This window comes from Anser brachyrhynchus (genome assembly GCF_964034855.1).
Source record: "Anser brachyrhynchus genome assembly, chromosome: 5".
Taxonomy (NCBI): Eukaryota; Metazoa; Chordata; class Aves; order Anseriformes; family Anatidae; genus Anser; species Anser brachyrhynchus.
The window spans coordinates 43,212,095-43,234,065 of NC_137699.1; the positions used below are offsets into that span (position 1 = coordinate 43,212,095).

Below are 21,971 nucleotides of genomic sequence, written 5' to 3' on the forward strand. Positions count from 1 at the left end.
TTTCTTGTTTTTTATTTTTATTTTTTTTTTGCCATTAGTGTTAAAGACAAGTTAAAGGCTGGAAAAAAAAATCAAATCACAGCTTTTATCAGTTCTTGTGGAAATTCCTCTCCATGGCAATGGGACTACTATAAGAAAAACTCTGGATCAGGATAGCAAAGCATTGGGCTGGTAATCTCACCTAAAGCAGATGCTGACTCACATTGCCACAGAGGCAGCACTGCACAGCCTGTCTGCCATGCTGCCAGCAGTTAACGATTCACAGCTCCTGACACAGAGCTGGATCTGAAGAACTTTGCAGCCTTCTCCCCCATCTTTCTTTCGTAGATACCACCTTTGTGAACCCCTGGCTCATGCAGGTGGGGGCACTTCCTGCAACAGCCAAGTGGAAGAGAATCATCAAACCCAGTAGCTAATTAGTGCAATGACTTCCCACTAAGAATTATCAGCAGGTAATTAACTCAAAACCTTTACAATCAAAAGCATAGACCTCTACCATCTGAGTTAGTTTCTATAAGAGCCACCTTCTGGGGAGAGACGTAACACTTCACGCCAGAACCTTACAATAGCAAGCAGCTGCCTTGCTGAACAATCCTATGACTCCTCTATTAAAAAGGAATGAAAGCCAGTCTGATGGAGTCTCAGTCCCCCACGGAGAACAACTATCTTGGGGATGTTAATGCAGCCCTTCTGTGCTGTAGGAGTTACATCAGAATTCAAGGTTTGATAAGAGAAATGAATGCACATCTAAACACAGACACACACGCTGCTCTTCCAGTACCCACAATTTTGATGCACGGCTGAAAAGCAGAGCAAGAAATCTGAAATGATAGGCTTGAGTTCCTTGAAACATACACAAAAGAGTTTTGCAAATATTAGTTCTTGAGACAGGAACACAGCTGGGATCTAAGTAGCGACCATGAACTGTGACAAGAAATTGAAATTGGGCAAAGCACAGATGGACTAAAAGGAACCATTCACAAAAGTAGACCTAGTAGAGGAGAAAGGCACCTCAATATTCCACTTTCTTGGAAGGGGTGGATTCAACATTCAAGAGCTGTTGACACTTAAAGAAGTTTTGCCTGGCCTCACATTTCCTTCAATGCAGTAATTAATTAGCTGGACAGCCATCTATGAGAGGGAACTTGCTCAGTATTGGAATATGGAGTGCAGAAACCAATGGCCAGTTCTGTAGCTGCCACATTCATTAATGAAGCTTTTTTCCTAAATGCCATAGGTACTGGCACTGGAATAGCTTGGATCAGAAGACAAATGACAGTTGTCTAAAATCTTCAAGCTACCATTTCAGTCACAATCACACACCCAAAAAACCCATCTTCACAGTGTACTGGGGCAGAACATAAATCACCTGCTGTTTCCACTGTAATTTCCTTAGCAGTTTCAGGAAGAACTGCAAAGCAGCTACGAAGTGCTGAGCTGGAACAGTCTGGCTCTGAGCGCAGGCCTGCTAGGTCATTGCTCTAAATGATTAAAGGTGACCAGAAAGCAAGGCAGTATAAAAGGATAAACAATCTCCATCTCCTCTGTCAGCAGAGGGCCTGGGAGACAGACAAGGCACAGTGGCTCAGGAGATTTCAAGCAGACCCCTTTCAGTCACATTATAAAAATGCAGGGTCAGAACAAAAAATTCCGACAGCCAGGGCTGAGCAGTATGGAGATTCCCGCATGCTTATTTGAAGCTTTAGGAAGAAAAACCTTGCCGTAAGAAAGGTCATTAAATACGGTTTAAATCCCAATGCCTTGGGCACTACCTGGCTCTCACACTGCAATGGTACTTACATTGCAAGGAGGAAGACAGACATACACACGTGAACATGCAACTGCACCCACTCCAACTTGTCCTGCTCTGACTGCTGGAATGCCACTGCTGTTTGCCTGTCAAGAGTTCTGATACACTGCTCAGAAGAACTGAGAGTTAAGCAGCCCGCTGTCCAGGAATATAACTTAAGGATTCATGACACAAGTCTTTCTAAGAGAACCTTCTCATGGTCAGCTTTTGCATCCTCCAATGCAGGCAGTGCAAACAAATGCCAAAATAACAGGGCTACTAGACCCAGAGTACGCCAGAGAGAGGGCATTTTACAGTCACACCTCCAAAGTGCCAGAATCAGTTCAACACGCAGCAGTCTTCATGCTTCTTATTCTCTGTTCCAGGCTCCCTTTGCTGGCTCTAGAACTCCCAGGAGTCCATCCATCGGAGCCCTGCCATGGGGCTGCTGGGGTCGGAGGCCATGGGTCCTATCATCCCATAGGACAGAGGATGAAAGAGGTAGAAGCTGTAGAAAGAATCCAAAATCAGAAACAGCACGGTGTTCTGTCTCAAGAACAATGCAGCATGTTAGTCCATACAGACGTCCTATGGGACCTTTGTTTTTTGGATGCTCTGAACTTCACTGGTGACATCCTAATCTCTGCTGAGCACAATAAACACATAATACACAGTTTCTTCACAGGTATCATTTTCTTTTAGAAAACAGTAGCTTTGAAGAACAGCCAGCTGAGAAAGCCTACAGCAATGAAGAATTTGCCTGTGTTTGAGGGATCTGGCATCATCTAGCATGGGGACTAGAATCAGAGATCACTGAACCTGGAGTTCAGAAGAGAATGGAGCATTCATACTGAGTGGTAGAATAAAAGAAAAGATTCCCTGCAATGGAAAGATGTTTTAAAACATGTTGCTGGGACACATATGCTGAATCTAATCAAATTTGAGAGTTTAGGTTTGGGCTTGATGTTCAGCAGAGATGAGAGGCAGAGACAAATGCTAAGGGCAGTTAACAGGCACAAAGGTTCCACTGAGACTGTGGTTGCTACACATTCAGTAAAAGCTGAGCTTTCAGCACTCTTTCAGCACTCACCTGTACATGATGAGCAGAACCAGTACCAGGATCCCACCTCCATATACTCTTCTAGCTGCAGTGCTGCGGGACAAGAACCCAGCAAAGAACTTCAGTAGTGTGTCCCAGGTGATTCCTAGGAGAAGAATGAGGTAGAAATCAGGAGCAAACAAGTTGCTACATTCAGTCAGACTGGGCTGACCAAGCTCTATTAACACCAAAAAACCTTGTCAGTTTTTAAATTTATTTACCTTGCTAACCTTCAGAATTATACAGATTGTTTTCTATTAGCAGAGTTTTTTCTATCAGCAGAGTTATTTTTTCTTTTCTTCCCACTTGAATAAATGCAAAAGAGATCTGGGCCCCAGCCTGCTAACTAAGGTGGCACAAAAATCACAGTAAAAACTACCAAGACTGAATTACAAATGGACATGACAGAAATGTAAGGACAGCAAAAAAAGGGAAGTAACACATATAAAAGCACATAAAATAACAATGATACAGCAGAGAATAGGAATCACATCTCAATTCAAATGCCCTAACCACTAGACATGACTGCCTCTTCAGTGTGGCAGTGAAAAAGAGACAGTTTGGCACTGCAAGCTGCTTTGTGAAAAACATTTTCAGCTAGTCAGTGCTTTCAAGCACTTTACACAAGCAGAAAAAAATAAGAAAATATACTGTTTAGTCTGAAAAATTTCCATTTAACAGAATTTCACCTGTTTCCCTGCCTCATCTTCTTTCAATCTTCTGTATTTACCTGTCAACATGCTGGAAAAAAGCATGGCAGGAAAGTAGTGGTGAAAGTAGAGAACTCGGCCCATCATAAAGAAGGGGAGGTAATGAAGGAGCCAGCCCAGAGCGATCTGCCCTCCACCACGAAGCACAACTCGGGACAGTTCTGGAACACAAACAAACAGGCTTCAGCAGAAAAAAAAAAAAAAAAAAAAAACAACAAGAGATCCTGTTTACAAGCCTTGTCACAGTAAGTAGCATGTGAATCACAGCAAAATAAACAGGAATGATCTTTGGAGTAAGTCATGCATTGGTCTGAAATTGGTCCAAGCCTCTGCATTATCCTAGCTACATTCTTTATATATATGCACAAACACTTCCCAAGAGAAAAATGAGCATATTATATAACTGCATCTATGTTTGTATTATTGCATTTTATTATTATATAGCATTTTGTATCTTGTATTACATTATTACATTTTACATAAGAATTATCAAAAAAGATATATTAAGACATAAGTCTCAGTGGATTGGCAGGAGGTTTCCCTAGTGGCTCCACGTTAAGAACAGATTTGCAGTTTCTCAGGATGCACATTAGACTAATTAGGTCATTCCAGTTTCCGATGTTTTATGTTCTTTGCAATGAGACTACAAGCCATCTAGATGATCACTTTGCCAGCCTTTCCTGGAAAGAAATGCTGCTTAGCTTTCACAGCATGGGGAAAGGACTGAGAACTCTGATGTCTGCATGCAGATTAGCTAATAAGTTATTATTTGACTTAATAGTGTCACATCATATTTGATATTTCCCTACCAACACAGAGATCTACAAAAATAAGTAGCCATCGATGTAAACTGCAAGGTATGACTTCTTCGGATTTGCAAAAAGCTGTATTACCCTGGCTGCAGTCAGTAGCTCTGTTAGAAAAAACATCAGATTTTAATCACCTTTTCATACTGGTATGCCAGATCAAAACCAGCCTTTCCAACAGATATGCATCTGTTAGTTTCCGAAAGGCAGTAATGTCATGGTTTTGGCTGGGATACAATTAATTTTCTTTATAGAGGCTTGTACAATGCTGCGTTTCGTATTTTTGATAAAAATAGTGGTGATGACACACCGATGGTGCTGAGCAGAGCTCACAGTCAAGGACTTTTCTGCTTCTCGTGCTGCCCTGCCAGTGGGGAGGCTGGGGGTGCACAAGGAACTAGGAAAGGACACAGCCAGGACGGCTGGCACAGACTGATCAAAGGGACTTCCCATGCCATATGATGTCACGCTCAGTAATAGAAGCTGGGGGAAAAGAAAGAGAAGGACAAAAAGGAGGAGAAGGGGACATTCAGAGTGATGGCATTTGTCTTCCCAAGAAACCACTATGTGTGATGAGCCCTGCTATCCTGAAATTGCCTGCCAATGAGAAGCAGCAAATGAATTCCTTGACTAGCTTTGCTTTCACATGCAGCTTTTGCTTCACCTGTCTTGATCTCAGCCCATGAATTTTCACACTTTTACCTTTCTGATGCTTTTCTGATACCTTTCTGATCCCCAGTATTATGTTCAACTTCCAGAGGCTTTAATATGACTTACGAGAAAGTTTTTAACACAGAAATCCTAACATCAGCATTTCTGTGCCAGGAAACCAGGGTGTTATGATAGAGATTCTATAATGTAGGATGCATAGGAGAACTGACCTCACCTTTGAGTTCAGATGACAGCTGGACACCTCTCTTCAGTGCCACTGCAGTGGAAATCGCTGTCAGAAGATACAACCCAATAGTGAACAGATTTAGCCACCAAACCACCTATGTAGGAAAAGAGAAAGATTTAGGACTTAAGGCTGGAAACAGGAATGAACACGTGAAAGGAAATGAAAAGCTACATGCAAGCATAAGAATAAAATGAGAGAGACAGTCCAAAAGAAAGAAGAGTAAGAGAATCACTGTCACTGGAAAAAGCACAAGTAAGCTAAAATTTGCTAAGGACGCTGCCTTGGAATCTCCTGTTCCAACTTACCGGGTTTCCCAGCAAATAAACCCGATAATCTGTCTCGTTGACACCAGAAAAACGCAGACCCTGAAGAAACAAACCAGGAGTAAGCAAAATGGGTTTGAATCAATGCAGCTTATTCTTATTTTCTACAGTGTCAAAGGTGAGACAACTTCCCTTCAACACAGCTTCAATGCGATTAAGAGGTCCTGTGCTTTGAGAAGCATTGTAAAGTACCTGAGAACTGAAAGGAAGGTGGACTGATCAACACACCTGGTAGTTGATAGGCCAGTGCCAGGGTTTGGATGTAACTTCATTGTCCTTTGGTTTCAGGCCGCTGTTCCCCTACAAATAAATCAAGAAAAAAATGAAATGAGTGGGCAGCTGTGCTGCAGAGACTGCTCAGAAACACCTGAGTTTACAAATATACAAGAATACTCTTCCTGAGTAAAGACTGTTTTCTGACCACATGCACACATCATCTTCTGAAGATAGTTACAATGAGGACAAAGAACGTCTTAATACTATTGAGCAAGTGAAAACATTCTTTGGGTATGATTAAAGGCAGTATTCTCTCATTTCTCTTCTCCAGATTTTCTATCACTAAGGATACATGTTGCATAAGATGTCTGTTCAGTAAGAGACTAAGAGGCTTCCTTTCACTCTGAAATGAAAACCTCAGAAAGATTATTTCCATGGAAACTCATGCAGGTGCTTTCTTACCTGAGACAACGTTATCACTGGTTGCCATGGAAATACTTAACATTAGTAATAAGTTGTTTGACTACCTTCCTTCTTTTGCAGATTTGAGATCACCTTTACAAACAAACAAATTAAACCTTAGACTCCCATATTAAAGTGGTACATTCCCATTCTACAGGGCAACAGAGCTGGTAAAAGGGTTAGGAAGGCATGTCCTATGAGAGGCTGAGGGTACTTGTGTTGTCTAGACAGGAGAAAAGAAGGCTCATTGCTCTCTACAATTTCCTGAGGAGGGGAAGTGGAGAGGGAGGTGCTGGTCTCTCTTCCCTGGTAACTGATGTCAGGACACGTGGGAACAGCACAAAGCTGTGCTATGGAAGATTCAGACTGGACATCAGGAAAAAATTCTTTACTGTGAGTGTGGTTAAACACTGTAGCAGACTTCCTACAGAAGTGGTTTATGCCCCATGCCTGTCAGTCTTTAAGAGGCATTTGGATAATGCCCTCATTAATATGCTTAACTTTTGGTTAGCCCTGAAGCAGTCAGGCAGTTGGACTAGGTGATCTTTGAAGGTCCCTTCCAACTGACTATTCTATTATTTTCAGATGGAGTGAGAAGCTAGAAGCAGAAGGGCTGTGGCTAAGATCAAAGAACAAACACAGGGAAAGACCACAAGACCAATCCACCCTGAAAATATTAAATCCATCTCTCTCTTTTGCACATATCTTTAGGCATAAAGAGGAAAGCTGAAAATGCAGCATTTCAATAAGCTTTAAAAAAGTAACAGGAGTTTTCCATTTTCAATTCAAACATTTATTGTGCTTTTAAGTGTCTGTTTACCTAATTTTCCTAAGTGTGACCATAGTAGTTGACCATAGTAGTATCCTCCTACCTCACAAATACTAATTTAACTTCAAAACCTTCTGGTAAGTTAGGAAAATATCCTAAGCTCTCCTTTACAGAACAGAATTTCAGCAGCAAAGAGGTTACAGAACTAGACTGTAGCTAAATCACCTTAACAGTAGAGCTAGGCATCAAGCCCAAGGCTTCCAAACTTTTGGAAAAATTAGCCTCAAGACCACCTCTTTTTCTAAGCAAAAAGGCAAGTAGGTTGCTGGGGCACATAAATTCTGCCCTAGCTTACAGCCATCACCCAGATATCTCAGAAAATGCCTTTTTTTTTTCTTTCTTTCTTTTTAAAATGAGAGATAAAGGAAGAGAAAATGATCATCTGGAATTAATGGTATCTTACCCGGATCATAACCATGTGGGATTCTAGCAGAATTTCTGCAAAAGAAGGCTTCAAAACATCCAGGCTGATATTGGGCACTATAGAAAGAGAGAAAAATAGATTAGAAATCTGTATGTTTTATCTTTATTTGCCTGTTGCATAATAAAACTAAACTCTCTCCTCCTGTGACAAATCTGCTTCTAGCACCTCTTTTAATTCCCTATGCAATTCATTCATATTCTAAATGCAGAGGCTTGAAGTCAAAGTATCCCCCAGTGAATTTCACATCTGATGCACTCCTAGATTTCCTCCTTTACTTCCAGGAGCAAGAGAAATATGTAAGTGTCCCTGAAATAAACAGATCTCTATTTCTAGATGAAATTAGAGACATTGCTCATATGCTGCTGTTTATCTGTAAATGAGCCATGAGTGTGGGAATACAAAATGCAGTACAACAGAAGAGGAAACTCTACCAAGTCAACAAGCCCAGGATTCCTTTCCTCCAATTTGCACAGTTGCTCTGAAAAGGTGAGGAGCACTAGTTTTTTGGTAACTCGGAACTCAGCCCAAGTCATCTGCAATTCATGGGAGGAAAATGATACCAAACAATCCAGGCCAAATGAGGCTGTGACACATATCTAACTCCTGGATGAGGCTGCAAGGCCCATCTGTCGTTACTGGCACACAGTTCTCTTCCCAGTCTTTGTCATACTTCTACTATCTATTACTTGACGGCACTGCAGTCATTATTTAGCATACCCCATAAGAGAAGGAAGAAAATATACCAGAGCAGGGTAGATCTTAAAAAAAATCATTAAAATATACACAACATACTAAGAGCAATGATTCCCAATTGAACCAATGATGTTAAAAATAACAGCTTGCACCACAGTGCCTATAAGGCTTCATACTTTTGTTATGCAGGACAATCTCAAAATCCTTAAAATGTGTTTTTATTTTCCACTACACTTGAAGCATTATCACAAATTTAATGTCCAAACAGTGAAGTCACGTAATCATAAAATAATATGAGCTGGAAGGGACTGTCCCATCCAAGTCCTAGCTCCACACAGCACTACCTAAAAATTAAACCACGTGTCTGAGAGCATCGGCCCAAATGCTTCTGGAATTCCAGCAGGCTTGGTGCTGTGACCACTTCCCTGGGAAGCCTGTTCCAGTGCCTGACCACCCTCCCAGTGAAGAACCTTTTCCTGCTATCCGATGTGAACCTTCCCTTGGCTATGCATCTCTGAACAACTGGCCCAAGTTTAGCAAGTTTGCTCCTGAGCTGTGGAAGAACAGACAAATCCAAAACGCTGACTGTCAGTTCTTGCCATCTGATAGCTCATCCTTTCTGTTAACAGCAAGCCAAAATGGACCCTCAAAGTAAAGGAAAATAAATGACTCACACTTGGGGTTGATATGATCTTCAAAGTTCCAGAGGGAATTGGGAGTATCCTTCAGGTATGGTGTACAGGTGACTTCCACTTGTTCCCAGCCCCTGAGGAACAACAGGTCAGACACTACCCCGCCATGTAGAAACCAAAACAGATTTGAAAGGAAGCCTACATAAAAATTCCACAAAATATACGGGCCACATTTCTAAATTTGGGTGCCTAACGTCAAAACACTAAGCACAAAGAAGCTGCATGTTGACAACTTCAAGTCAACCCTTACAGTCTCTCCAGAAAAAAAAGGAATCACCATCATCAAGTCAATCCATGCCTACGGAAACTTTTACAGAAACGAAGGATCAACTTTAGAGCATCCCACCAACAGTTCACTTGCTCTGTCGCCCTATCTCTAGCAAGTCACACCAAATACTTTGGTTGAAAGTGCATCAGACCCTGCAGTAATCTGACAGATTAATAAGGAATTTTCTACCTACTGCCACACAGCAAGCTTACTTCCACTAATTAATTAATTACATTAAATAACCATCACTTAGCTCTCTGAAGGACAGTGATTATTTCCCTTCAAAGTCTTAAAAAAAAAAATCTTTATTTGCAGTTACCTGGGTTTTCTTTCCCCTCAGCTCTTACTGTCATAAATATTTTGCAGCAGTGACTTTCACTCACAGGGTAAGTTTGTGTTAGTACAAAAAAATATATACCTCCCTTCCTGAATGCTGTTGTCAGAGACAGTGATTTATTTTTTTAAAACCAAACACATTATTTACCCATGAACCCAGTCTTGCTGAAATATATATAAATGCCATTTGCACTCCTGACCAGGCAGTCACCAGCAGAGGTATCTGCCTGCACTCACCATGATTCAGCATCCGCCGGATTTCTTAGTAGTTTTTTTTTTTTTTTAAACCATAAAAGAGTGAAGGGAAACCTAAGCTAGCAGTAACAGAGGCAGCTCTGGAAGCAGAAGCCTGCTGCTTCAGGATCCGTGTTAGCATCCCACACAGCAGAGCTGTGCAGATACAGCAGCTTGTTTGGCATTAGTCTGGATGTCTCTGCATGCACCTCATTTTGTGATGAAGATACATAAACCGTGAACATATTAAAACCCATGCCCTGTTAACATCAGATTGTTACCACTGCCCTCACACTTCAAATGCCTCACATAAAAATGGCAGAAGAACTTCCAACAACAAAAGAAGTTAATACCGATAACAATAGGTTTGGAGGATTATGGTATGGAGCAGCATGAACTGCCCCAGCTTCTAGCAGTTTTGGTGAACGTTGAGGCTAAAACAGGCCTTGAAGAACACAGCTGTCATCCCCTCCTGATCTTAATGCATGACAAAATTATGCCCATGCCAATCTTGGATCTCTTGGTAGGGGATATGATTTTTCAGAGCCGCTGCCCAGCACGCACCTTCACCATAACAAGCTGCATAACCCTAACCCTGATCATCTGGTTGTATTTTAAGTACCTTTTAAGTTATTTTAAGTTTTTTTTTATTATTATTCTTTTAAAGATAAAGAAATGGAGGAAACATGGTTACTGCTCAGTTTAAATTTAGAAGTACCAATAAGCAAATGAACATGGTAGCTCCAGGCCGTGTGGGGTGGGGCAGGCAAGGAATGCAAGCTACTTACCATTTCGGCAGAGTCTTTCCAGAAGAGCCCAGTATACAACCTGTGGCCACGTGGGTTAGCCGGACCTGACTCCGCAGGACTTTGATAAGCTTCCCAGGCTTTCTGCCCACCACTTCAATCCGCCAGAAATCATTGGAGTCTCCTGTCCCATTCTGCCATGGAAAAACACCATAGGAGAGAAAAACAAACAAACCTAACCAAAAGACACACGCAATTGAAGTACTGCAAATACAAACTTCTGAAATTCCAGTGATGACAAAGCTAAACAAAAGAGCCCACACTACCATTACTCAGACTTCACAGAAGAGATTCCCCATAAGAAACGGAGGATTCTAGACATGAGCAACTACCACAGACACATTTTTATCTTGCCAACCCTTTTTTTTTTTTTTTGCTTCAAATTCATACTTGACTGTGGCTCAGAGTTACGTTTCAAAAAGGGGGCAACTTGGCTGCTTCATAGAAAGGGTTTAGGCAACAGCCTTTGGAAATTCAGCCCTCAAAGCAGATTTCGTTTTCATGATTCAAAATTCTGTCACCGTTCTGTCAACAAAAGCCAGTTGTCTACGTGACAAGGCCAAATACATAAAATAATACTTGTCAGAGCAACTTCAAGGTTGCTCAGTTTGGCATTTATGGAGTTGAAGGCTGCCAAAGCTAGACTGACATTAAAGCTTAAGTTATTTTCTTGTCTGTGTTCATATTAAACAGACCTTAAATAAGATAAGCTATTTTATACTAGACCAACTTCTCCTCCAAGCCGGTAGATCTACATTTACACATACCACCCTGGCAAACAAACTAAGAGCAGAAGTAAATCCCCATGGCACAGTATGAACTCCCCCCCCCCACAAACAGCTTTTGCTTCCTCTTGCCATTCACTTACTATTCCATAGCCAGTGACCTGAAAATGCTTCCTCGTCAGGGGAGCCTCGTGCTGGTGACTGTGAAGATTTCTAGAAGTTCTGGAATGAAATTAAAAGTTAAACCTTGTTTGTTTGTTTAAAACATCTCAATGAATTTGTGATAAGATCTTTGGTTTGAGGCATTCAGAGACAGCCACCAGCACTCTGACCACCAAATTCCATCGAAGGGCAGAGCAAGATGCAGCTTCAATAGCAATGGGGCCACAGAGTGAAACAGCCGCTTCCCACCACGCAACTCTGAGTTTACGCCACACTGGGCAGTGCTGGCAAAGAAGGACACCATGAATAAATTCAGCCCTCAGGCTAGAAACCACCACCTCCAAGTGGTAATTTACCACAGCTCGTAAATCAAAAACATTTAGGTGAAACTGCACTGACGTCCACCCACATACACACGTGCTTTTTTCCTTCTTATGAAAGGAGAAAGGTGGAACTGCCAGTCCTGCTCTTGCGAGAAGCAGAACAAGATCCTGACCTCTCTAGATCAGTTTTACTTTTGTGGGGAAAGACTGTACCTTTTGGTCAGATTTAATGAGGTGGGGGATCACGGCCCCCATTAGACCAGCCTCTCACTCTGGCAGGGACTGCTAGATGAGGCAACCAGAAAAGCCTGGCCATATCCTGGTCGGTTCTTACTAAATCTACTCATTATGAGCCTCCCTCACCAACAATACAGCAGCATCTAGCTCTGCCTTATCTGCACACAAAGCCTCTGCCCACACTTGATGAAATCTGTCTGCAAAGAGAGGAGAGCCACCTGCTGGATCTTTTCCCCAACGCTGCAGTTTTACCTCCCATTCTGCAGAATTCCCCTCCAGCATGTAAGTTAAGCAAGCCCAGTATTGCCAAACCAAGATTTTACCACTTTCATTATCATATACTTAGCAGTAAAACCCAAGGTTCAATGTACCATTTTTTTTTAAAGTCTTAAAATCTTTTTGAAAGACTTACGCAATGATTTGTCAATGTGCAATACTGCATGCAGTAAGGCATGATTTCCAGGCTCACAAATATAGAACTTCTGTTAAGAAATAAAAGCCGTGATAGCACAGAGCATTATGGCACTGTGACATTAGAAGAGATGAAGATTAAATATCAAGTCGCTAGGGCTCCCCTACTTCCCCCTCATTTATTCATCACGAAGGCAAAAGCCAACATTTTTGTTCAAAATGTCTCAGCGCTGTGATCTCAGTGCTGCTTAGAGCTTTTGCAGTAGATGATGCCTATACACACAAGAACAAGCCACTTGCAATACACTGGCAGAACACCACACTCAATTTGCCTAACAAACTCAGAGAGAGGACAAAAATGACAGAACATGGGTTTTGAATTGCTTCTTTGCAGAAGAGTTATCTTTACTATTGCACCTCACATAGCTGAACACGTCCCTGTGCCGCTGAGGTAGGTACTGCTAATGAAGTTGCGTGCTTCTGTTAAAGGTTTCCCATTTTACAGACACACATCAAAACATAAACCAAAGAAGAAAACCTCCACAAAGCCCACATTGCCAATGCAGACATACAGACACCTCTGCCCCAGAACCAGCTTGTGCTGGCCTAACCGTGTAGTCTTTGGCAGGCCAAATCTCCCTCCAGTTCTACTCAATCACTCGGTCTCTTCACATCCCAGAAATCATCCTTACTCTTTATGTTCCAGGCGAATAATATCTCCATGCCTCACAAACTCCACAGGGCTGGAGGGGTCTGACAGATCTGCTGGAGGAAGAAAACTAATCATAACCAAAGCACTGACAAACAAATCAGGGTCTCAAGGTTTTCTGGGAACATTCATGCCTCAAGCAGACAATACAAGGCAAACTAATTTGTGTAAGCTTACTGTAAATCACTACTCTAGTCTACTCGAGTTTAAAGAACAACCCTGAGGGTTACTCCATAGAGTAATATGACCCGAAGCAGCACGTAGTGCCCTTAAATAAAGAGGATGTCTGGTTAGGCTAACTGAACATCAAAACTAGATATCTACACTTTAATTTCATGGACTATAAAATGACACTTGTAAGACTGTTTATAACTTTGTAATATATAGGTTACTTGCATTTCTTTGTTGTTTAGAGTGTTCCTTGTCAATTTTTATATACGTGTGCTGCAGGTGTAGAAAGGAAACTATCCTAGACCAAACATGCCTCAGCTACACTAACTGATATTCTAAATCAAGAGAATATCACCTTCAATAATCTATGTTGTCCCAAGCAAGCATCCATGCAAATCACTTGAACACCATGTATCAGAACATACCAGGAACCAACTTCTCCAGGACTCATAGCCATAATAACAGACTCCACAAAATATTAACTGAGCTCAGATTAATTTCCTCTCCATTATTGGCAACCCTACCTGACCGAAAAGTTGTCAATGCAACCTTCAGCCAAAAAAAGCTTAATTTAGTTTTACTGTACATCCTGGAGAAAAAATAAAATAAAAAATGGTAGACACAAATAGGGTTGACGAAGACGGAGTCAGATTCCCTTTGTTTTTCCTCCTCCCCTCCTCTTATCTATGAAGGATACTTTGCCCTGGAGGGAACTCAGCATATTTATGTTAAAAACTGAAGCAGCAGTTATGAAAGGCTCTTTACTGGTATTTGTTACCTGCATCTGAATCATGTTTCTTTATAATCCACAGGTTATTCAAATCTTTATGTAAGTAGGCAGTGACCTAAAAGCACAGGATAAATTATTTTACCAAACAAGAATAAAGCCGGTGATAGCAAAGATGCATCTGCCAGCAAATCAAAGTCCCAAACAAATGCACTACTAACAGAGAAAACCTGGGAAGACTTCTACAGTATTTCACTCTAGAAAGCTAGTTACTGACCCAAGTTAACCAGGAACCCACCCTTTACTCAGGGTTCAGCACATCCACTCCGGAGCACTAGAGCACTACACTTAATGGTGGTTCACATGCATCATGAGTTAACATCTTCCAACCATACAGCTTGCCTTTAGAGGTTCCTTCTACAACAGGATATCGAAATCTGAAGTGTGTGAATAATCACTGACCAGTATGAGTAGATGGAAACAGCACTGGCTTTACAGACAGGCATCGCTGGTAGATATTTATGACAACAGACTGCTTATGACAATCACAATACTTCTGCCAAAAAATCCAAAGTCAGAAGGATTCAGGGATCAGCTGTTAAAGCAGTATTATAACCCAGCTAATCTTCACCAGCCTGCTCAGCCTCACATAGAGTAACTGCTCTAATTGCTACCAAGAGCAGGGGAGACCTTTCGGCCCCAGGGTGCTGCTATGGGAGGCTACCTTCCCAGCAGGAGGAACTGTGCCCTCTTTGCTCACTCTCCCCTTCCAGCCACAGAAGCAGCAAGCCCTACTCTCCAGGACCCAATCCCAATCCCACACCTGTGCCTCCCACTCAGATGCAAGCAGACAGCCCAGCAGGTGGGTGACTGAGGCAGAGCATACAGGAGTATCTTCGTGTGGGAAAAAGGGGGAGTTCTCTTACTTTGAGGTTGTATCATCATCAGAGGAGGTGATGGAGGAAGCAAAGAGAGATCACAGTCTCCATCTTTTCCTCCCCAAAATCTCCTCCAAGCTCTGAACTCCTTTCCCCTCTCCATACCCCCAAAACTCTCCGAGTCCCCTAACTGATCCCACTGTCAGGGTAGGGATCACAGGGTGGCGGTGGCGGGGAAGTCTCTACCTTGTCCCATTTACTCACTCTCAAGGAAACTCTCATCAGCATCCTCCAAATCCCCCTCGCTTGCTTTTACTGTCAGGAAGCATGCTCTGAACTTTAATTTGGCCTATCCTTGGGCAAGTTTTGGTATTATATCTCCATCTACAGTAAAAAACATCAATGTTGCATGACAGTATTAGAATTTTTGGTTGGCAAGAACAGCAGGAAAACATGCTTAATAAAAAAAATGTTTTTCAAAACCTCCTCCTCATAACAGAGGCTTCATGGAGTTAAAAACACCTGTTTTTCTCTGGAAACTTTCTTTCAAGGAGTTCAGAACAATTTTTAGACACTAACATGCAAACTGCAGAGTGTATCTTGGGAAAGCCACAGAAGCTGCAAAGATTTATGAAGCCTGATGAAGACAGACAAAAATAAGAAATGCACTTAATTTCTCTAAAACTTAATTAGCAATAGTAATATGGTTTCTGATTTACACTTCGATTTACTGGTTTGTCACTTAAACGTAAGCCCTTAAAGAGCTCAGCTAAGCGCTTTTCTTTATGGTTAATGAATGGCTTACAAATATACAGACAACCAATTTAATGAACAAAGCCTTACAAATTCCCTGCTGGCAGATGAGGAAAGCAAGGCACTAGAGGAAGTAATTCACATAAGGTCACAAAGCCCGTGGCAGGTATGAAAACAACACCCAGCACTCCTATTCTGTTGACTTTAACATACAGCAACAAAACCTACAAGGGAAAGTAATAGATTTGTTTTAAACTTAAGTTTTACTGCCTTCCTTGAGGTAACAACAGCACTTTCATTACAGAACATTATTTTTAAGTCCTCAAGGCCACCGTCTACAGAGAGTGGTCTTGCTACTGCAGTAAAGTTTTGTTACTGTAAGTCACCTCTTTGGTACAAGCTGGTGGGCTCTCAAGCATCCTTTTTACTCAGGATTCCAAGCCAAGTGCACAGCCGTGGCACTGAGAGGATAACGTGCTGAGTAAATACACAGCTCCTGTCACCATGACAAATAATGTTAAGTGCAATGGGAGTAAGATGGTTGCAGTCAGGGGCAGGGCACTAACCTGCTGCTGGCGAGCCCCTACGCCCTCTGGGTAGAGGTGCCAGTGGGAGTGAAGGTATCCCCCTGCCATCCGAAGGTTCTTCATCGTGATCACAGATCCGTATGCCAAATCTAAACAGGAAGGAACAAGAGAAAAAAGCATAAGGCAGCTCTCCTATAAATATCTCCCGCAGCCAGCCTGCGGTGCTCTGATTAGGCATGTATGTTCCTGCTTTGTTTTGATGAGAGCTCGCTTCCTGTTTGACATATTACTCCAAACAGCTCATTGCAAGCTTACCTTCCATCACCATCCACTATTCAGTAAAACTGTTACAAAATATTTGAACCTTTTAAAATTCTCCACCTATTCTCCCATAAACAGAAGTGATAGGTTAATTGTATCCAATTTCCATAGAGAGAGGCTTGAGATACCTTTCCATAAGCGTAGCTGGTCAAATTAAAACATAATCAATTTTGAAAAGCACATGACTAGTTTGAAGCACTCCATCCTCCAACCCCTACAGCAACGCAAGAGGGAAGGGAGGCAAGCTCAGGCAGCTATCAGCTGGTACTCTGCCTTAAGACACCTTCTTCCTTCACACCCTCCCAACACAAGTGGATCATCTGGGAGAAAGGACCTGATGCTCTCCCAGTAGCAGCTCTGGAGCAAGGAACAGACAGAGAAAAGCTATAGTAATCAGACAGCAAATGCATATCAAAGACTCAATAGTCCCTAGTGAACTAGAGGATTAGGGAGCAACCACAGAGCCATCATTCTCTTAAGTCCGTATGCATGCTGACTACAAAACAGCAGGACCAGGGGCATGCTGTGACACAAAGGAGTAGGTAGTTTGAATTTACACGCTTCTTTTGGCAACAAATCTCATATCCGAACACCTACAAATCTAAGCTGAACAGGACAAATCTTTTTGTTGTCTCAAGCAACACCGAAGGCCAACAAAAGAAGAGCAGCTGCATGCACACAACACTGTCAAATCCCTCAAAATGGTGCCTTTCCCTCAAGAAGTAAAATGAAGACACAGCTAGTGACCGTGCACTAAGCACAATCTAATTTTCAGCCTTTTTCTTTTCTGCTGATAAATCTGATAAATAAAACCATACAGAGGAACAGCATGGACCTGACCATGACCACAAAGGCATGATCTGCACGGTCCTGCACTGACTCACAGAAGATGTTGTTTTTACTTAAACTCCCAAGTACGCTGACAATACTCAGAGCAGTTTACTCCCCGGGACACTCACGCTCTGGAATGGAGACATTATGAAGATTGTTCCCGATCAGCTGGGACTGAAAGGCAGAACTGAAGAAACCATCGCCAGGACCACTACAAAATAGAACAAAGAATATGACAATTTGAAATCTGGCAAAACAAGCATACAAAACTATCCTGCACTACCAATTCATTTTTACAGAAGGAAAATGAAAAAGAAAAAAAGACAAAGACAAAACCAGATGGCCTAAGGAGAAGACTGCCTGGATTTGCCTTAGATGCACCTCTAATGCTGTGAATCACAACAGATACATGATACACACTCTCTTGCAGGAAATTGCCCAGAGTTGGAAGGACTTGAGAACACAACGATGTATGCCTTCTGGCACCACCAACCATCTTTCGAGGTGTTCTTCTAACAAATAAATTGACCCATTGTCAGGTCAGATATAACAAAGCCTGTCCCTGTGGCTCCAGAAGTCTCATATCTGCTAATAGGTTAGAGGTAAAACCAGCTGACTTAAACTGAAAAATAAGAGATTTAATTTTATATTCTTTTTAATGGTGAAATACTTTATTAATCTCATCTCTTAACATTAGCATATGGGAAAACATTACTTGATGATTTTACTGCTGTTGTGCTCCTTCCACATAAAAAGCATTCCTTAGTGGCAGACATTCAGAATAGAGTCTTTGGGCACACTTACTAGACATTTTTAATCACTGTCAAAGATTTTTTTCAGGAATGCAATGCTTTTTTTTTTTTTTTTATATAGTTACAAAAAGGAATGGAGTTGAGACATTTTCAGGTCCAGGAAAGAAAGGGAAGGAAAAAAAAAGAATACGGAGGGTTTGGTCAGGATACTTCCTTGGCACATCAAAGTCTCAAGGTCAAACTCTGTTTCACTGCCAGCTTGGCCAGAGCCTTTCTCTAAGAACAATGCGGGAGTCTGGGAAGGGAATTAAACAAAGACACAGCTTGTGGCTGTGCTTCTGATGCTGAAAATGGAGAAATCCATAATCAATGGTCTTTAATTCAAAGTATAGACAGATGATTTTTCTACTGGAAAAAAAAAAGAATTATAAAATACCTTTTATTTAACACTGTAAAATGAACAGCAAACATGGCCGTGTAGAGGGCAAGCGGGAGTAGGATGAGGCAGAGTACACGAGCCAGTAAATGCTTCCCAAACATGACCTGTAATAAACATAGCCTGGATCAAACAGTGTAGCTACAGACAACTCCACTCCATACTTCGCAGGACTCTGAGTAGCAGTCTGCCATGCACACATGCACAGCAGGCTGCAGAATTAGCTCAAAGAGGCCTAGAGAAAGGTAAAAGCTTGGGCAGAGTTTGCTGTGCATCTCAAAAATGCAGAGCTGTGGTAACCTTGAAATTTCAGGCTCTTGGAGGGAAGACAAAAAAGACAATGGGATATTTTAATTTCCCAAAATACTGAATATCCCTAACTTTAGGGAAGGAAATTGGGCAGCTCCCATTGACAAAACTTTGAAAACAAGGACCTGTTTGGTCCTTGATGCCTTTGAAAAGGAAAAACCTGTTTACCAGTGGTACTCATCTTGACATACAATCACAGCAAGGAGACGGCTTCTAGAATAGCAATTTTTAAAGGTAAGCAAAAGGGAAAATGAAAACATGAGCACACAAGCTGCTACATGCACTACTGCCACCAAGCAAAGATGTGAATATAACAAGGGCTAGAAATGCTTCAGTCACTGAAACCAGCTCATTTAGCAAGGACACTTTCATACTGCAACTTCTTTTGCTGCTCCTCAGCCAGAAGTTATAGAAAAGTCAGCAGCAAATCCTACGAGCGTTTCAGCTGCCTCAACACAAAAGCAGAGCACTTGATTTAAATCACTGGGAGAGGTCGCTTGCACACAGGTGGCCAATATGTGATGGCACATTCACATCCTACTGACACTGCAGGTAACAGAGCACATAATCTGAAGTACACAATGGGTAATAAATAGCTGTGGGAGAAGAAAATACCTTGAACAGCAAAAATTGTTTGCTAAACGTCCACATCTAACTACAAAGCTGATAAAGGCAAACGCACTTACTGTCTTTTTTTTTTGTGATACCTATCACACAATCATTAAGCTAATCATTTTCCATCCATTAACACCAGATCCAAAGATTTCAGAAGTAATGGGGAAAGAGAAATGGTCTAAAGTTTTCGGTAGACCTGTGCGGTGCCAGGAGTTGGACTTGATGATCCCTTATGGGTCCCTTCCAACTCGGGATATGCTATGATTCTAAGAGCTGAGTATTTTACAAAACAAAGAACCTACTGAAGCCAACAAACGAAGCAGTTGCTCAGCCCAGATACTTGGGCAGAACATTTGATAACCACTGGACACTTGGAAAAACGCTGACTGATGGCACATAACCACATTTCTGTAGCACAGCACCATACGAGCTAACCTCCAGTTCCCTAGTCAAAATGACTAAAACATGCTTTAATCTGTGTGAAAAAGATTTCTCTAACTACAGACTTCAATGCAAAGTCCAAAAAGAAAATGCACATGAAGGACAACATCAAGAAAACCAGAAGAGTGGTCCAAGTTAAGCTGAGAATTCTAGAAATCAAATTATTCCCCAAAACCCTGCATGTAAATAATCATGAAGAGTTTCCTAACAAATGCAGAGAGAAATTATTCAGGCTTTGTGGGTTTGATCCTCAGTTCCACCCCCCCTCCCCCCTTCTCAAGCACTACAATTGCCAAATATTTTGTTATTCAGAAAGCATCTACCTTCTGGAGTAAATTTCTTTACATATTCTAACACTCAGGGGCTTGCTGCCTTTGCTGCCAGCAGCAGAAATGAAATCACTGTGCAGCCGTCTGCTGGCAGAAAGCTTAGACATGATGGATTTGTTCCATTTCAAATGCAATTAACTGACTCTGCTCAAGAAGTGCTTCTCCGGAGCCGGAACACTGCATCTTTGCAGCCCATGTTGATTCCCATTAATCAGAGAAAACAGATCACACAGCAGGAATAGAAAAAGTCCCCCAAATCCCCCACTGTTTATGAGACAGGACAGAAGTAGTAAGTGAAAGAAACAGGATTTTTAAGTTTCAGAAGAGGCTGAGACAAGAGGCAAACTGAACACCTCTTAAAAGGTGTGCTTGAAGAATTATATTTTTTTCCTGCTGGTTGCCAGATAGCAAATGGGATATCAAGGTATTTCTCCAAATATCAGATTTCACAGCCCACAAACGCAAAATGCAATAGATTAGAACAGGGCACCCAAATACACTCGTGAATTTCTTAGCGCTTACAAGAACTAAATGTGTGTGAAATCAAGCAGTCTACAGCTCCCTCCATCCTCAGGACGAGCTACAGAGACTGCATGTTACAGAGCTTGCCCACGACCCACCTACAGCACACCACTGCCATGCAGCCTGGGCCACTGCACTCCCATCAAGCACAGCCTGAGCTTGCTCTGCTCATGTAAACCAGGCGCTGCATGACATGCCTGCCTGCCAGGTAGCACATACTCCTCAGAAGGTCACAAAACAGTGTTGGACATCTTGCTTTGGGCCATTGTACAGCCATTGCCGATGAGCATTTTCAGCCTAGACTGAAATAAAACTCATCCAACTGGAAAGGTTGGAATAGTTTCTCTCAGGAAAAAGCCACAACCTTTTTTTGTGCTCCTATGAGATACAGGATACGGAGATATATCCTGTTGTAGTATGTGTTTCTTAAAAACGTATGGCGATAATTTTTCCCATTGTAACTTTCACCTTTAATCTTTGTCATCTACCTCAGGTGCCTGTTTGCTGCAGACAGAGCATCGCCGTTTGCTTCCGTGGTTGTCAAAAACTAGGAGACTTATAGAGGCAAAAGAAAGCAAAACAAAGAAACCCTTAGCATAAAAGAAAAGTTTTTGACACTCACCAGTGACAGGCTGAGGTTCCCCAGCAAGTCCCACAGATCATAGATTGTGTTCAGACCAACCAAGAGGACTACAAAAAGGCCAACAAACTTTACCCCCATTGCTCCAGCAAGGTTCACCCCAGTCAGGCTCAGCCAGAACCACCAGGAGGCAGAAAATGGCCTGCGGGACACACAGAGCAGGTCAGAGAATAAATGATCGCTACAGGAACGGGAAGCTGTGATCAGGAAAACAAACACCAAATCACTATCCTGCAAAGTTACATTCCATCTTCTTCTCAGGAGCCCATGAGGACTAGAAAGAAATGTTTTTCTTTAATTTCAGAACGATGCAAGGATACACTCCATACACAGCTCAGACAAGCCCATCACTTAAGCCTAGGCAGCCCCGTATCTCCCCTTTAAGGAAGGGGACACAGATACAGGCATAAACTGAAATACTAGTACAAAGAAAAACCCACACTTGGAAAGTCTGAAGATTAGGACTCTCGCTACATAAAGATGCAAGCTTACATCACTCAGAAAGTTAAGGACACAATGGAGGACAGAACAAACAGAGCAACCACTTTTGGTAAAGCAGAAAGACCA

At 42.0% G+C, this 21,971-nt stretch overlaps 1 protein-coding gene across 4 annotated transcripts in view; it reads right to left on the reverse strand.

Annotated features, from left to right (window-relative positions):
* Positions 1-21,971, reverse strand: part of POMT2 (protein O-mannosyltransferase 2) — a gene marked incomplete at its 5' end in the record, with an annotated part of 26,828 nt that continues 4,857 nt past the window's right edge. For 3 of the 4 annotated variants that reach the window (XM_080592303.1, XM_080592301.1, XM_080592304.1), the window contains 16 exons: positions 1-2,297; positions 2,880-2,994; positions 3,619-3,759; positions 5,291-5,396; positions 5,608-5,667; positions 5,854-5,925; positions 7,536-7,612; positions 8,924-9,015; positions 10,568-10,719; positions 11,454-11,532; positions 13,136-13,208; positions 14,102-14,168; positions 16,248-16,357; positions 17,489-17,571; positions 18,549-18,655; positions 21,387-21,546. In XM_080592303.1, the coding sequence (XP_080448429.1) occupies positions 2,192-2,297; positions 2,880-2,994; positions 3,619-3,759; positions 5,291-5,396; positions 5,608-5,667; positions 5,854-5,925; positions 7,536-7,612; positions 8,924-9,015; positions 10,568-10,719; positions 11,454-11,532; positions 13,136-13,208; positions 14,102-14,168; positions 16,248-16,357; positions 17,489-17,571; positions 18,549-18,655; positions 21,387-21,546 (1,600 nt within the window). In that variant the 3' untranslated portion in view covers positions 1-2,191. The remainder of the gene's footprint in view (positions 2,298-2,879; positions 2,995-3,618; positions 3,760-5,290; positions 5,397-5,607; positions 5,668-5,853; positions 5,926-7,535; positions 7,613-8,923; positions 9,016-10,567; positions 10,720-11,453; positions 11,533-13,135; positions 13,209-14,101; positions 14,169-16,247; positions 16,358-17,488; positions 17,572-18,548; positions 18,656-21,386; positions 21,547-21,971) is intronic. The other variant, XM_080592302.1, reaches the window with a different exon arrangement.